Source organism: Macrotis lagotis, chromosome 3 (assembly GCF_037893015.1).
Source record: "Macrotis lagotis isolate mMagLag1 chromosome 3, bilby.v1.9.chrom.fasta, whole genome shotgun sequence".
In the NCBI taxonomy this organism is placed as follows: Eukaryota; Metazoa; Chordata; class Mammalia; order Peramelemorphia; family Peramelidae; genus Macrotis; species Macrotis lagotis.
This window is the reverse complement of record NC_133660.1, coordinates 13,923,581-13,940,064: the sequence shown is the minus strand read 5'-3', so window position 1 is coordinate 13,940,064 and position 16,484 is coordinate 13,923,581. Positions and strand designations below refer to the sequence as shown.

Here is a 16,484-nt window from a genome sequence, read left to right as displayed (position 1 = left end):
TAGGATCCTTTTATTTAAAGAAATTATCAAATGTCATTATAAATGTGTGTGTGTGTAATTCCATATACATGTACAATCATATAGGTATGCAATTATATATGCATATGTGTAATATACATATATGTAATTATATATAGTAATAAATGTAATTCTATATACATGTATAATTGATTATGTGTATGTGATTATATATGCATCTGTGTAATATACACATGCAATTATATCTACTAATAAACATGTTTCTACATATATGTGTGATTATGTGTGCATAATTCTATTGCACAATATGCAATGTACATGTATTTAATCATATATAGTAATGCATGTAACCCTGCACACATATGTAGTGATATGCATTGAATTACACATACACACATGCAATCGTATATAGCAATAGTTGTAATTCTACATGCATAGTTTTATCTAACTATACACAATATACATGTATGTAATCATATATAATGTCATATATAACGAATGTAATTCTATAGGCATGTGTAATTACATACATGGATATAATATGCATCGTAATGTACATATGTGATTATATAGTGAGGGATGTAATTCTACATGCCTGTGTAATTGCATGCAACCATACATACATGTTGTACACATGTATATAATTATATGTGGTAATGGGTGAGATTCTACATGTGTGGTTATAAGTACATGTGTGCAACGCACACGTGTGATTGTATGTAGCCATGAATGACATTTGGTGTGTGTGTGGTTATATGTACAAGTGTGTGATGTGCATTGTGTAATTATATGTGGTGATGAGTGTGAGTCTGCATGTATTGTATATACATATATGTGATGTGCATGCATGTAATTATATTTGTATATATGAGTTCCTTATGATATCTATTTTTCCTTATGCTCAATACATAAACAGTAGTGGCCCCAGGTGATCATTTCCCCGGGCCAGACAGGAGTTCTTGGGCCCCGGTGGGGCAGCGCCTTGCTTTTTGTTAGAAGGGGTTAAGAAGCGCCGCCGAGGCCGGGCAGTGTCTGCAGTTCTGGCCGGGGCCCAGCTCCTGCCCCGCTCCCAGCTGATACGCCGAAGCCTCCCCAGCCCTTGGGTTCGGTTTGCGCAACATCAGAGCCTCCATAAATAGTTCTGTTCTCCCCCACGCCCAGCTCGAAAACAAGGAGAGGAAACCGGAGAATGGGCAGCCCGGGAGCCGGGCCCGGGAGCTGAGCCCGGGAGCCGAGCCGGGAGCCGGGCCCGGGAGCTGAGCCCGGGAGCCGAGCCGGGAGCCGAGCCGGGAGCCGGGCCCAGCAGCCGAGCCGGGAGCCGAGCCCAGCAGCCGAGCCCGGCAGCCGAGCCGGGAGCCGAGGGGCCGGGCTGGGCCCGGCAGGCTCGCTCCTCTCCCGCCTGGGAGCTGAGCCGGCCGGGGCTGTTTACCTGAAGGGCTTGCAAGCAAAGGCAAAAGGGAAGGCAGCCCTCTCGGTCCGCAGCCTTGGCAACAGGGAAAGCCGGCTTTTTTTTTTTTTGGTTATTGTTGTTTGCAGGGAGGCATCCTCCTCCCGCCCCCTCCCTCCCTTGCCCACAATCGGGATTCAAGCCTGGCATCTGCATCCAGCTCTCCCTGGGAGCTGCCTTCTGCTTTGGAAGCTTCACATAGCTTTAGAAAGCAGGCAAAGTTCCCGGGGAAAGGCAGAGCCCATGGGCGCATGATGTGAGGCGCGGTGGAGGCAGGGGCTTGTGGAGCCGGGCTTCCGATCGGGGGGCGTCTGCGGCCCCAGCTCCGGCCCCCCGGCAGGACCCGGCCGGGCGCTTGCCCATTCCGTCTCTCTTGGCGTGGGCATTCTTGCAGATCTGCAGCATGAAGATCCAGGAGCATCCCAGCCTCCCCGAGACCAAGCTCCAGAGAAACCAGGACTCCGAGGGCCAGGGGGCCAGCTTCGTCCCGGAGATGCCTCAGTTGGACCTGAGCGCCCTGTGTCGGGAGAGCAGCTGGGAAGGTACGGGGGAGGGGGGACAGGTTTTCTTGTGTGTTATGGAAATAGCATCCCCCAGGAGAGGCGAGATGGGACTGCCCAGGGATAGCTGCCCTTCTGTTGAATGATCTGAAATGCTAGAAAAGGGGCCAGTTGCAAGAATGTGTCCCAGATGAGCCTTCTCAGGGAAGAAGCAGCCGCATATGCCATTTTACTTTTGAAAAATGTTCTTTTATTTTTGCATGTACAGTATGGCAGCCCGGGATACTGAGGAGGCAGCCTGCCTTTATTTATTCCTTTTATAGTAGGGCCTTTTCTGCCTCCCCATATTCCAGGACACTGGAATCACCATCATTAGACCCCCTCACTCTCAGCTGAAAAAGGGGGGGGAAAGACTTCTTTTACACAAATCAAGTTGAAATAGCATTCTAAAGCAAAATGAAGAAAAGCAGATCCTACTGAATATTGTTCTTCTCCAATCACCAGTTGCCTTGTGCATGCATGAGAGCTCCACATTTTTACAATACTAGCAGATAGCATAAAAGTATTGAGAGAGCAAGGTCAAATGGGTGTAGGACTTGGCTGAGGAAGGCACTTTGACTTCTCTCTAAAAACATATCTCAGTTCTCCCCCCCACCCCCACCCCCACCCCAAGACGATCAGTTGAGAATGGAATGATCAGGGGCAGCTAGGTGGCGCAGTAGATAGAGCTCTGGGCCCTGGAGTCAGGAGTCCCTGAGTTCAAATGTGACCTCAGACACTTAATAATGACCTAGCTGTGTGGCCTTGGGCAAGCCACTTAACCCCGTTGCCTTGCCAAAAAAAATGAAGAGAAAAGAGAATGGAGTGATCTCAAATTCTGTCAAAAAGATTATTTCATTCCCCTTGCTTCAGTGTTTAATGCACAGATTTTTATAATGATCTCAAATTCTGTCAAAAAGATTTTCATTTACTTTGCTTCAGGGTTTAATGCATGACTTTTTATAATTAATGATCTCAAATTCTGTCAAAAAAAGCTATTTCATTCTCTTTGCTTCAGTGTTTAATGCATAGATTTTTATAATTAATGATCTTGAATCCTGTCAAAAAGACTATTTCACCCCCTTTGCTTCAGTTTGATGCATACATTTTTATAATTAATAATATCAAATTCTATAAAAAACTTATTTCATTCCCTATGCTTCAGAGTTTAATGTACAGATTTTTATGATTTTTGTAATTTTACAATTTTTATTTTTATAGCTAGCTATTCATTTTTTTATTTTTATTTTTTAGGTTTTTGCAAGGCAAATGGGGTTAAGTGGCTTGCCCAAGGCCACACAGCTAGGTCATTATTAAGTGTCTGAGATTGGATTTGAACCCAGGGACTCCTGACTCCAGGGCCGGTGCTTTATCCACTGCGCCACCTAGCCGCCTCCATTCATTTTAATTTTACAAACAGATATCAACTCATCAAATATAATGCTGAATTGAAAATTCTTCATTTTCATAATTACAGTCCAATTTTTAATTTTTAAATAATTACAGCCCAATTGCCAAATGAGTATTAATGGGGATATTAAGAGGTTAAAGGTCAATTAGCTCCTTAATTAAACATAAACTGTTGAGGAATTTGTATATGACCATATCATTTTGTGTTGCTGGTTTGTATGTTTGTGTATTTGCTTGTGAATATGAGAAAGAGATAGAGTTAAAGACACTAAGAGATAGAGACAGAATGAATGAGAAAAATTAGTTTTATGACATATGTTATCTTTTAGGGAAAAAAGAGAGAAAAGATTTTGGCTAGTAGTCTTCAGGAGAATGACCTAACATAGAGTGGTATGTTATGCCATGAATGATGGAGATATGTTACAAACCAAAATTACTTAAAACAGCCCCCTTTTAGTTCTGTGATTCACCTGTCTCTTATTGCCTCATCCAACCATGAATACTCCTCATGTTAATTATCCTAGAAGGTAGAATAAAAGAAGATTTTTAAAAGAGAGCCAAGCCAAATGGAAAAGCAGCACCATCTGCACCCATGACTTCACTGGGTGGGGGGGGAGGAAAGGGCAGGATGTGAGAGAGGAAGGAGGAGAAAGGGATGAAAGAAGAAAACACTTCTTACTTTTTTCCCTCTTAACCTTTTTCCCTCTTAACCAGTTCTCATATTTGAGATATAATTCTATTGGCTTCTGACACATCTTCAAATAAAGCATAAGCTGCAGACTTTTTTTCAATTTGTCATTCAGGCAGAATCTGAATTCTTTAACCCAGGTAAAACTGCATTTTCTTTAAAATATATACATGTATTTCCTATCATTCATTTGACTGTGATGACAAAAACAAAATACCCCTCCCCAAAAAAAACAGCAATAGGTTTCCTCTATAAAAGCACTAAGTACTAAAAATTCAGCTTTTCAAAAAAAAAAAAGAATGATTCCTGTTTTGGCTTCTCTAAAATATAATCATCTACCTGTTTCATTAGAATGAAAGGGGGTGGGGAGGAAAGCCCTTCTGTGTCATGGGATTTTTTTGTCTGAGTTCCAAACATCAACCAGTAGTTTAATAATTCACCCTGAAGAGAGGAGGGTGTGTTTTCTTTTCCCACCTCCTAAACTGGATGCAATTTACCTTGCTCTTATCTTAGGTAAGTATACTTGCATTATTCTCAATATGAGAATATGAAATTTCATCCAGAAGGCTATAAGCTGTGATTATCCTGAAAATGACTTTATCACCTTATTCAGAGAGTTGAGGATTATTGCATCATTGGGCTCTTAGGATCACTGCTGTTGACTCTGGAACAAGGAAGAACACAGAAGCCACCTTAGAACAATTTTATCATTTTACAGATGAGGAAATCGAGGCTCATAGTAGTTATGTGACTTGCCCAAATTAACACAGATTGTAAGAATCAGTTATTTTGTCTCCAGAACCACTTCTTTCTTTCTTTTTTTAATCCCAATTATTTATACTTTTGTTTTTAAAATGTAAATTTGGGGGCAGCTAGGTGGCGAAGTGGATAGAGCACTGGCCCTGGAGTTTAGATTCGGCCTCAGGCACTTAATAATTACCTAGCTGTGTGACCTTGGGCAAGTCGCTTAACCTGTTGCCTTAAATAAATAAATAAAATTTTTAAATGTAAATTTTACTGATATTTTATTAATACTTTTTAATTGCCTAAATTTTTCCTCTTTTCTCCTCCAAAGAGCCCCTTAAAAGCAAATAAATTTTAATAAAGAAAATAGAAAAAATTGAGCAAAACCAATTAATATATCAAAAAAGTAATATAGTGTGTGAGTCTGTGTGTTCCACACCTGTGGAAACATCCATTACTCCCAACTTGGCAAAGGAATTGGAGGAAATATCTTCTCATATCTCTGCTTTGGAGTCAACTTGTTCTTTGTAATTTTGCTGGTGTTTAAATGATTTAGCCAGGATTACACAGTTACTAAATGTCAACTATCTGAGGTCAAATTTGAACTCAGGTCCTCCTGAGTCCAGACCCAGTGTGCTATTTGCTGTGCCACCTAGCTGCCCCTCAACATCCTAAGAATTATTTTTTGTTTTGTTTCATTTTCATTAATTATGCATTTTCCTTGGCTCTAATTAGTTTATGCTACATAAATTCAAGTAAATCTTTCTATGGTTCTCTGTATTCATTATCTCATGAAGCATAGTAATATGTGCCCCAGTTTGTTGAGTCATTCCCCAATCACTTGGCATCGATTTTCTTTCTAAAAATACTTTACTACAAAATATGCTGCTGCTATAAATGTTCGCATTATTATAAATAATAATAGTTAGCATTTATATAGTGCGTTAAGGTTTGCATATATTGTCTCATTTGATCTTCTCAGCAACTCCGAGAGTTGGCGCTATTATTATCCTTATTTTACAGATGAGGAAACTGAAGCTTAGAGAGGTCAAGTCACTTTCGCTAGGATCATACAATGTCAAAATTATTGGCCGGATTTGAACTCAGGCTTTTGTGATTCCAGGTCCAACACTGTACCTACTTGCTGTTTGTTTTGGTGTATATGAAACTTTTCTTTCTCTTTATGACCTCCTTGGGGTATATGTCTAATTGTACCAAGTCTGCGACAAAGCTTATGAACATATTAGCTGTTTTATTTGCATGAATCCAAATTGCTTTATTATACACAGCTTTGCAAATTAATACATCAGTGTGCCTGCCTTTTAAAGTCCCTTCCACATTGACTTGTCATATTTGCTGTATTATCTTAGGGGTGAAGTTAAATCTCAAGATTGTTTTGATTCGCATTCCCATTATTGGTGATTTAAAGCATTCTTTCATGTGATTTTTAATGGTGTATGACTTCTTCTTGTGACATAACTTCTTTTGCTCTTTGACTACTTTGACTACTTCTCCTTTGATAAATACTTTTGGGGGCAGCTAGGTGGTGCAGTGGATAGAGCACTGGCCCTGGAGACAGGAGTATCTGAGTTCAAATGCAGCCTCAGACACTTAATAATTACCTAGCTGTGTGGCCTTGGGCAAGCCACTTAACCCCGTTGGCCTTGCAAAAACAAAAAACAAAGAGAGAGAGAGAGAGAGAGAGAGAGAAAGAGAAAGAAATAGAAATACTTTTGGTCTTACATATTTCTGTAAGTCATCTATATATCTTAGCTACTAAATCCTATCTGAAAAATTTAGTATAAAGATTTTCCCCCCTTTCAACTTGTTCCCTTATGCTTGATGCAGTTTTTTGTTTGTGTGATTGTCTTTTAATTATAACAAATTAAATCTTTTTTATTTTAATTCTGTCCTGTTTAGTTAATAATTTATATCATGGGGCAGCTAGGTGGCATAGTGGGATAGATCACTGTCCCTGGAGTCAGGAGGACCTGAGTTCAAATGCATCCCCAGTTACTTAATAATTTACCTAGCTCTGTGACCAAGTCACTTGACTCCATTGCCTTGCAAAAAGCCAAAAAAAATTTATTTCACAAGCACATCTATGAAAGGAAGATGATTTCTCTTCTAATTTTTACAGCATCCACTTTAGTCATTTTTTAATTCATTGAGGCTTAAGATTTTAGGCTAAGCCTAATATTTTCCAGACTTTAGTTTTCCTAATAGTACCTATTAAATAAGGAATCCTTTCCTAAGTCATTTGTTTTCATTTTTATCAAACATAGAATCATTGAATTCTCTTGTTTCTACTTCCATTAACCTGCTTTTCTATTTTTTAATCAATACCTAATGGTTTTGATCACTACTCCTTTATAAACATTTGAATACTATTTCCCCTTAATCCTTGCCTTTCTTCATGATTTCCCATGCTATTTTAGATCTTTTGTTTCTCAGGTTGAATTTTATTGTTTTTTCAAGTCCTATAAAGTATCCCTTTGATAGTTTGATTAATATCACATTAAAACCATAAATCAGCTTTGGTAGTATTTCCATTTTGAATATATTAGCCTGACCCTTCTATAACACTGAGTATTTCTCCACTATTAAATTTGCTTGGAATTTTTTTTATTTCTTTTAGGAAAATGTTATCATTGATTCTATTCAAGTGCTAACTCTGCTTTAGTAGATTACTCCTCTCCCCAAATATTTCATGCATGAAGTGGATTTACCCATCTAATTTTGTCTCTTGAATTTTGATATTATTCTATAGAAATGTTTGCTTTTATATGTTTCATAAGCCTTTAACTTTGTTGGAGCTATTACTTGACTCATTTTTGATGATTTCCTAAGAATAGGACTCCTAAGAATAACAATTTTTTGTCTGTTTATAAAAGCAGCTCTAAGTCTTTATTTTATTTTTCCTTTCTTTTTGCTAACATTTCTAGAAAAATATCAAATAGTGCAGATAGTAATCTTCCTTGATTTTCTATATTTATTGTGAAAATTCCCAGGAGTAGCCCCATTGTATATAATGCTTGACTTTAAATTTAAATACATATTTTATGATATTTAAATATTCCTTGATGTTATTACTTTGCAAGATTTTTAGCATACATAAATATTATAATTTGTCAAAGACTTTTCCTGCATCTGTTCATAATCATGTTTAAAATATTTTAATGTGATTAATTATGCAATTGTTTTCTTGATGCTGAGTCCCTGGTATAAATCGAACTTGTTCATAATGAAAGATTTCTTGGATAAATTGTCACAGTTGGTTTGGCAGGATTTTATTTAAAAGTTTTGAATTAAGAGACCAACAAAATGGCAGAGGCGGAAATCTAAATATAGTTCAGCAAATCCAAATAAATCTTAGAAGAGTAAAAGAATGATTAGTGATTGGGAAATCTAAGGAGAAACCGCAGTGGGTCATTTTGCCAACCCAAGATTACAATGCAGCCCACAAGCAAGTAACTAGGGTGGGAACAAGGAAACAAGAATGGACTCTGTTGCCCTGAATCCTGAAGAAGATCTCTCATATGCCTTTCCAATAAATTGCCCAATCCAGTCATTTCTCTTTTCCTAACATTTCTCATCTATGCCCCCCTCTCTTCTCTGGCATAGCCACCAGCCTGGTCCAGGTCCTATGACATTGTGACTGGATTATTGCAATAGCCTGCTGGTTGACTTCCCTACATTAATGTTCTCTCCACTCCAAACCATCCTCCACTCAGTTTGATCTTCCATTCAAATTCCACTCAAACTGATCTTCCTAAAACAGGTCAGACGCTATTCAGTTAACTCCAGAGGCTTCTTGTTATTTCTGGTATCAAATACAAACTCCTCTATCTTTCAGAGTCCTTCAGAGCATTTCCCACATAGACCTCTTTGATTTTCCTTATATCTTACTGCTCTCCACATATCTGTCAATCCAATGTCTCTTCATACGAGAGACACTATCTCCTGACTCCAGAAGAAATCTCCCCAGGACTAAAACTTTTTTTGACCTCTTCTCTATCTCCCAGTTAAACCCATACCTTCTACGTGATCTACCTTAATCATCTTTCCTGATCTCCTTTCATCTTTATTTAAGCAAGAGATACTAGAAGAGTTTGCATCATAAAGCTGACCTGTGACAGTCTCTAAGTTCTCATCAAATTAGCTGATCATTTGAGGCTCATGACAGGTACAACCTAAAAAGTGGATTCAACTCATCATGATGAGGTCATAATGAGGGTGGCATGAGGCCTTGTTAGTTGTGGAGTACTAGAAGTGCCATTGAGGTAGGGGATGAGATGTTTTGGACAGGCCCAGTGGGAGACAGAGAATACTTGAATATATTGATCCATGGTCTGTCCCTGTCTACATTTATATAACCTACAGTGACAGCACATTCATGAGATATCAAGTGGATAAAGCCAGATTTTATTATCTCCAATTTATCCTATCTATAAGTTTATTTGTACATAGTTATTTGCTAATTGTCTTCCGTATTAGATTATGAACTCTCTGAAACCTGGGACAGTGGGGGAAGGAGGTGGCATTGTATTTGTGTGTGTGTGTGTGTGTGTGTGTGTGTGTGTGTGTGTTTCTTTGTATCTATAGAGCTTAGCAGAGTTCCTAAAATATTTATTTACTAAGTGACTGTGAGATCGATCATTCCAAACAGAAATTTAACCACCAGTAAATACTATATCATTGTAAGTGTTATCCTTTGATGATTCCATTTATTCAAAACATGAATAATTTCAACTTCCTTTATCTTCTTCTGATTTGGGTAAAATGAGACCCTAGAGGAATTTTATAAAGTCACACTGTGACCAAGACTTAACCATGGGATAAATTTATAATATAGGCAAGGATTCCTAATTCTGCACGTAGAAGAATTTTTATGAAATGGTTTGTGCTTAGTTCCCAGTAAGAGAGCAAAACTAACAAATGACTAGAAGGGAAACCCTCAGATAGATGCTAGGTCTCCAGTGTGGGTTCCATTGTGCCCATCAGCTGCATATAAAGGAATACCTAGCAATGTAAGGGAAGAGTTGATCACAGGTATTTATGAGAAATAAGATTAAATCTGGCAGATATAAATTTTAAGAAAATCATAAACATAAGACTGGGGCAGGATAAGGCCTGCTGGTTTATCTCAGTGGTGCTCCTGCTACTGGGGTGAGTACCCTTAATAGAACACTTGGTCACGTGTGCTTACCAGCTTGTCCATTTGAACAGAAGGCCCATTTCATGATCTTACAGAAAGGAACTGCAGATGTGATTGGCACCAGCTGTCCTGGTTGCGCCACTGCCTTGGGATCACTGCCACTTCTCCCTTCTTTTTTAAAGTCCCCCCCATTTCTCTGTACTTTCTTGTCTTACTGATCTCTCTTCCTAAATTGGGAAGAACTACAAATCCCAGAGGATTTTGTGACCAGCCAAAAGTTGTGATAATCCAAGTACCAGAATTTGAACTAGAATCCCTTGATTTCCAAATCCAGAATTCTTATAGCTAAATAAATAAATTGCAACTCCCTCAGCTGTTCATCAATTTTTCCCCTCTGCGCTTTCCATCTAATTCTGGTGCTGTCAGGTGGATGAATGTTAAAAGTGAAAAACATTGCCTTAGATGTACATAAATTCCTAATTTGAACAGTTTTTATACTTAAGAATTCTGATCTAAATGGTAAAACAAATTTGAGTTTCTTGGTTTTACTGAAAGTAAGATAAAAACTCATTTTGAAGCTCAAAATCTTTCCATTCTACTTTGAAATAATTTTCCTGGAATATCCTTGTGCTCCTTATTGCAAGCATACCAGTTCTAAGGGAGGATCATGACTATACTTGAAGTCTTGAAAGACTTACAGGTGAATGAATTCCAAAGGAATCAGAAAGGCAATGTAGCAAACAGTGAGGGATGCTGGGCTATAGCTTGATCCTAAAACTACAGCCTTCTACCTGTGTGTCTTTGGGTATGTCCCAAGACCTCTGTTTCTTCATTATATAAAATAAGGGGATTGGATTGGATATCCTCCCTTCAAGCTCTTTTTAAAATTTGTGTATTTAATTTTTACTAAATGGAATAAAACAAGCAACTTCATAATAAAGTATAATAAAAAAAGATGATTCCAGATAAAATTGCAAATCTGTTATGTACATGTTATGTACAACTTGCTATTCTTTTTAAGTGTATAATAAAGTTGTGAAAATTTTCCCCGTTTTTTTCTTCTCTAGTTCTAAATTTATATTCCTACAATCAAAGTTAAATGCTGATTTTCCCATTTACTCTATGACATTGAACAAGTCAGAATCTTTCAGTACTTCCATCTCTTTATCTTGTAGAAGGTGCTATCAATCTTATGCAGGCAGTAGAATGTATGCACTGCCTCTTGCTACATTTGTTTTATCTTATTTCACAGTTAAGCATCTATGTAAGAATGTCATTAAATAGCTATGTATTCTGAAAATATTTGAAACTAGAGAACAGGAGGAGGATGATCTTAGGATATAATTCAGTTAGATTAAAGGTTGTGTTAGGTAATGTAGCACCCCCTGTAGGAATATTTTTTCAACCCATCTAAATTGGCCAGTACTTAGAACTCTTCTCAGAGTTCTAAGAATAAACTTGAAGAGCCAGGTGTTTAGTATTGTGACTTTTAAGCCCCAACCAGATTGAAAGAAAATATCTTTGCTACCGGCTCTCACAATGTCAGGGCTACAAATTCAAAAGTTACACACAGATCCTTAGGAAAAGTAGCCTCAAACTTAGAGAATAATAGTAGAGATGCCCTTGCATAGGATGAATGTGGAAGAGGTGTAACTCAGCATGCCTAGTGTTCTTTTGTGGTGCAAGACATATGCTGTAAGACAGATTCTAAAGCTGCTACCTCCCTTAAGTGAATATTTTTTTTGGTATCCATCGAAATTTGTATTTATTCTACATATCTCTAATGACTTTACTATTTCTTACTGATCCAGTCTCTCCAAGGACATGAAACCTTAATTCTCTCTTTTTCCCTTTCAACTCCCCCAAGGAAGCTGTATCTTCCAAATCTGGAGTCCTGTGAAACTACTTCATTACTGAAGAACTAGCAGTTAGAGGGTATATTAAGTGTTCAGGGACAACTAGCACTTCTTAACGTGAGGGCTTGCCTTCAGTGAGTAAGGGGATGTCTATCCCAGTAGCATGGGCAGATGTTGAAGGAGGCACTGAGGAGCTCTTAGAACCTGGTCACATATTGAAGATGCCAAAGTCTTCCACCAGATCCTGGGCCATCACCAGTTCTCTCTCCCTCTATTTTTTTAGGCTTTTGCAAGGCAATGGGGTTAAGTGGCTTGCCCAAGGCCACACAGCTAGGTCATTATTAAACGTCTGAGGCCGGATTTGAACTCAAGGACTCCAGGGCCGGTGCTCTATCCGCTGTGCCACCTAGCCGCCCCTATCACCTGTTCTCTTGACTTTTGTCTTGCCTGCTAGTCTTGGATGACTCTGGAGGAGTGAGACTGACAACTCTGTGCAACTCTGCCCCGCTTAGATCCCCATCATCCCATAATGTCATTGCTCCTCTTCAGTAAAAGGACAAACAGTAAACCTCCTTTTATATTAACCCCTAGGGGTTTGATCAGCTCATCCTGTTACCTCATCTGCCATTCCTTTCTTGACCTAATAATGAAAGGGGTCTCCACCTTGTAAGGAGATGACTGGGTATACACTATCTTGTTTACACATTTAAAACTTCTTACTCTTATATTGATGAATTAATTGAAAGTGGGATATGGAAACTTCCCCTTAAATAAGAACCAATATTTAAGTCTTTATTAAATTATATCTAAATTAGGAGGTGAATGTGTTTGTATATCTTTTTTTCTTCTGGTTCACAGTTTTCCAGTGTTATCACATGCTGCATAACAGATGGACTTTTCATGCTTGATCTACAAAGCTGATTAATGATAAAGCAGTTGTTCTTGTTTCTTATACATGAGACACATAACAGTTTGATGATGTTATTTTTTAAGATGATAGTTTCATCTGTGATACCTTTTGGATAGGATATAACTTATGAATAAATGTACCTATGTGTCTGGAATTTACTGTTGAGCCTATCTTATTTCAGACCTGCCCATAGCCACAGTAGGCAGCAAAAAGATCAATTTTTTTATTGAAAATAGAATGAATTCTTATGAATAAAGCTAATTAATAGTAAATAGGTGGTCCTGAGTTAGCCTTAGCAATTTTTTTGGTTATAAATGAAATATATAGACTGGTCTGATCTTTTGATTAAAGTGGTTCCCTTGATAATCAGATAATCTTGAATAGAATCTGCTTCTTTCTGTCTCACTTCAACAGCAAATTAGTGGATTTAGGATCTTGAGGATATAGATGGAAGAATTTTTTCAACACCAATAATTTCAGTATAATTATGTGGAAATTTCAAACCAACCAGCATGTCCACATGCCAATATAAACACCCAGCTTCTCCTCTGCCAATGCCCTCTGTCCCTGATAAACTTCTCCCCCCCCCCCCACCCCCAGGGTTGTTTTGCTCCAGCACTGCCCAGGAATTAAGTAATTGCTGCATTACTATTTAACTATTTCTTCTTCCTGATTAGGCATTCTTTGTATTACATTCCTCAAAACAAAAGACTTTATTATTGCATATAAAGATTTTTTGATACATCTAAAGACTGGTTTTGACCTATTTTGATAATACTTTGCCCCAAAACATTAATTTTCCTTTTTAAATGTTGCTCTTCCCTTTCTTCTTCCTCCTCTTTTTCTAATATCTTCCAATGACCTAACATTTTATTGAGCACTCCAAGGGCAAATCACTGTGCTAGGTCCTGGGGGATAAGAAAGATGACTAAAGATTCATTCATCCCTTGAATAATTTGAAATTTAGCTTCAATTTTTTTGTGTCGTCTTTGTTTCCAAGAAGGAATCTTTAAAAAATACTTCATTCACCAAGAATGGAAAAACCAGCTTGCCCAGTTTTGACCTGTTTACACTTTGGTCTGTAATGCTTTGGAGCATTGTATTACATTGCAGGCCAAAGTCTATAACAGAACTACATCTCAGGTATACCATACCTTAGTAGTCATAGGTATGTGAGTGTTATAGAAAACAAACTATATTAAATACTATAATCTGCTTTAGTCTTTTCCTATGAAACGGACTGGAGTCTTATATTTACCATACTAATTTTTTCCAAACAAGTTATTATAACATTTTCATTGATAAAACTTTTGTGCATTTCAAGAATTTACTAGCATCAAAGTAGTCAAGACTGCAAGTGTTTGTATGATTTGAAAAACAATTTGAAATATAAGGACAAAGACTCCCATGATCACATTCACAAATGCACATAGAACATTAAAGATTTATGAAGTGATTACTGTAATCTCAGATATTTCATAGATTATCAATCATTAAAAATTAGCATACTTAATGGTTTCTGTAAAAAGAGGGTTGTGTACATACATAGATATAAAATAAAAAATACAGGTCAAAGACGAAATGTTTTTCTTAAAGTTCTTAAGACAAATATACAAATTTGTCATTTGACTCACAGTGAGGTTCTTTGGGAGCTTTTCTTTTTTAACTAGGGAAGGGGATCTAGGGAGGTCCTATTCAATTTCAAGAGGTTCTCAATCAACTTGATGAAATTATAGAGCACAAACCTTTGTTTGGAAGCATCTTGGGGGTAGCTTACTGAGAAGACACAGAACTCTTAATTGGTCCCAAGAGATTATGGCTGCCTCCAAGATGATTGGATTTTTGAGATTCAAAAAGATGAATTTTTTCAAAAGCGCTGCCCCATTCTGTGATATTCTAAGGCAAATTTTATAATGAACTCTGTCTCTTTTGGATCTCCATTTCTCTTTCCCCTGTTCATAAGACAGACCATTGTTGAACAAAATTTTCTGCATCCTAGGGGTAACTTACATGTTGCTTCCTCAATAAGAACTAGAAATAGTTGCCTTCAAACAGACCCACATGGGAATTGCATGGCCATGAATACTGATACTTTAAGAGGACAGAGAACTAATGCAACATTGGCTCTGGATTCAGGGGACCTAAACACAAATTCTTCCTCTAACATTTACTACCTCTATTACTTTGAGCAAGGGATTTCCTCATCTATAAAACAGTCTCTTCCAGCACTATGATCTTGTGATCCAACCCTAAATCATTAAAAACTAGTCAGGAGTCCAGAGTCCTCTCAGCTAGTTGGCAGTAGTCATACTTACAAACTGGAGTTACCTCTCACATATCCTTTAATTTCAACAAAATGATAAAAGACTTTCCTGTGAGCATCCTCCAGCTCCTTACATCTAATGTCTTTTTTGGCATCACCGTAACTATAGCTCACTTACAAGTTACAAATCAAAAGTTCATAATTTCAACAGTAGTCCTTTAGAGAACAAGCCGAAGCAGACATGCTCAGTAAATTAAGGGCTCTGAGTTAGAGAACCACCAGGTCTCTTCAAGGAAAATTGACTTTCACAAGGTTAAGACAGTTGTACTTGTGTTCTTTTTGGCTCTTAGTACTATATCTTTCTTTCCTATCTTTTTTTCCCTTGTTGATACATACTCTATTACCCAGCAAGTGGAAAGACATTTAATGACATTTTCATGAAGACTATACTGTGTTTATTAAGACTATCTCCCAAAAAGAATCGAAAATTGACATCTCTGTTAAAGCCTGCTTTATTTTATAATTCATTCTTTATCTGTCTATCTCTTTGTCTCTGTCTATTTGACTGTTCCTGTCCAATAGTCAAATACTGATTTTATCAGTATGTAGTGCAAATTTCTTTACCCATCAGCACCTTCTCTGATGAGTCTGGGACTCTAAGAGGTTAAAAGATTTGCCTAGAGTCACAGAGTTAGTTTAAATCAGAGATGGGACTTTTTTACTTTGAGATTATTTTTTGCTTCAACATATCATGCTGTTTGTCATTTGTTTTTATTGTTTATTTATATTTGCAATATTTTAGTAATATCTTTGGTTCAGTCATTACCCTAATTTCAGAACATTTCCATTCCTCTGTGAAACACCCCTTGTAAGAAACATTTAAATATGAAAAACAAGCAAGTGTATGAGGGAAGCATGGGGGTCTCAGGAAGAAAAAGGAACAGGTTTTTGCAGATCAAGAGAAGGGAAAGATGTTCTCTAACCTTCACATAGAGTTGGGGTTCAGGAGTTCAAGGCTTATACAATGAATTTTCAGTGGCATCTGCCAAAGTTTGTGCATGTCCTGTTGCATGAAGCTGAAGAGCTAAGAGAGGGTTAGGTATTTGCAATATTGCAATACAAAGGTGTCTCAGTCACTGCCATTATTTTTTCTGGCTACATTCATTTTGAAGTAACCCTTCCATTTCTGGTGGAAAGCTAACTGATCCTTCTTTACTTAAGCATATTAATATGCTTAGTAGTTGAAGGTTCTCTATGAGTCAAAATAAGTTATGGTCCCCTGCCTCACAATATAGTATAATTCTTGGTGCATAGAGATGAGTAGCTGTTCCTTATTGAAGATATTATCCACATTCTTTCTCCACCCTTTCACCCTTGGTACAGAGCTTGTCAGAGAAGAAATTGTTGAAAAAAAGAATCTTCTCTGGAACAGTGTCCATTACCAGTCTCCAAACATATACACAGTGGGTCCTTAAGCCAATTCCTCACCT

At 37.7% G+C, this 16,484-nt stretch overlaps 1 protein-coding gene across 5 annotated transcripts in view; it reads left to right on the top strand.

Moving 5' to 3' along the window:
* FAM13A (family with sequence similarity 13 member A) overlaps nucleotides 1-16,484 on the top strand; it is a 107,422-nt gene that overhangs the window by 58,115 nt on the left and 32,823 nt on the right. For all 5 annotated transcript variants that reach the window (XM_074228150.1, XM_074228153.1, XM_074228152.1 and 2 more), the window contains one exon: nucleotides 1,821-1,968. In XM_074228150.1, coding sequence (XP_074084251.1) covers nucleotides 1,821-1,968 — 148 coding nt within the window. The remainder of the gene's footprint in view (nucleotides 1-1,820; nucleotides 1,969-16,484) is intronic.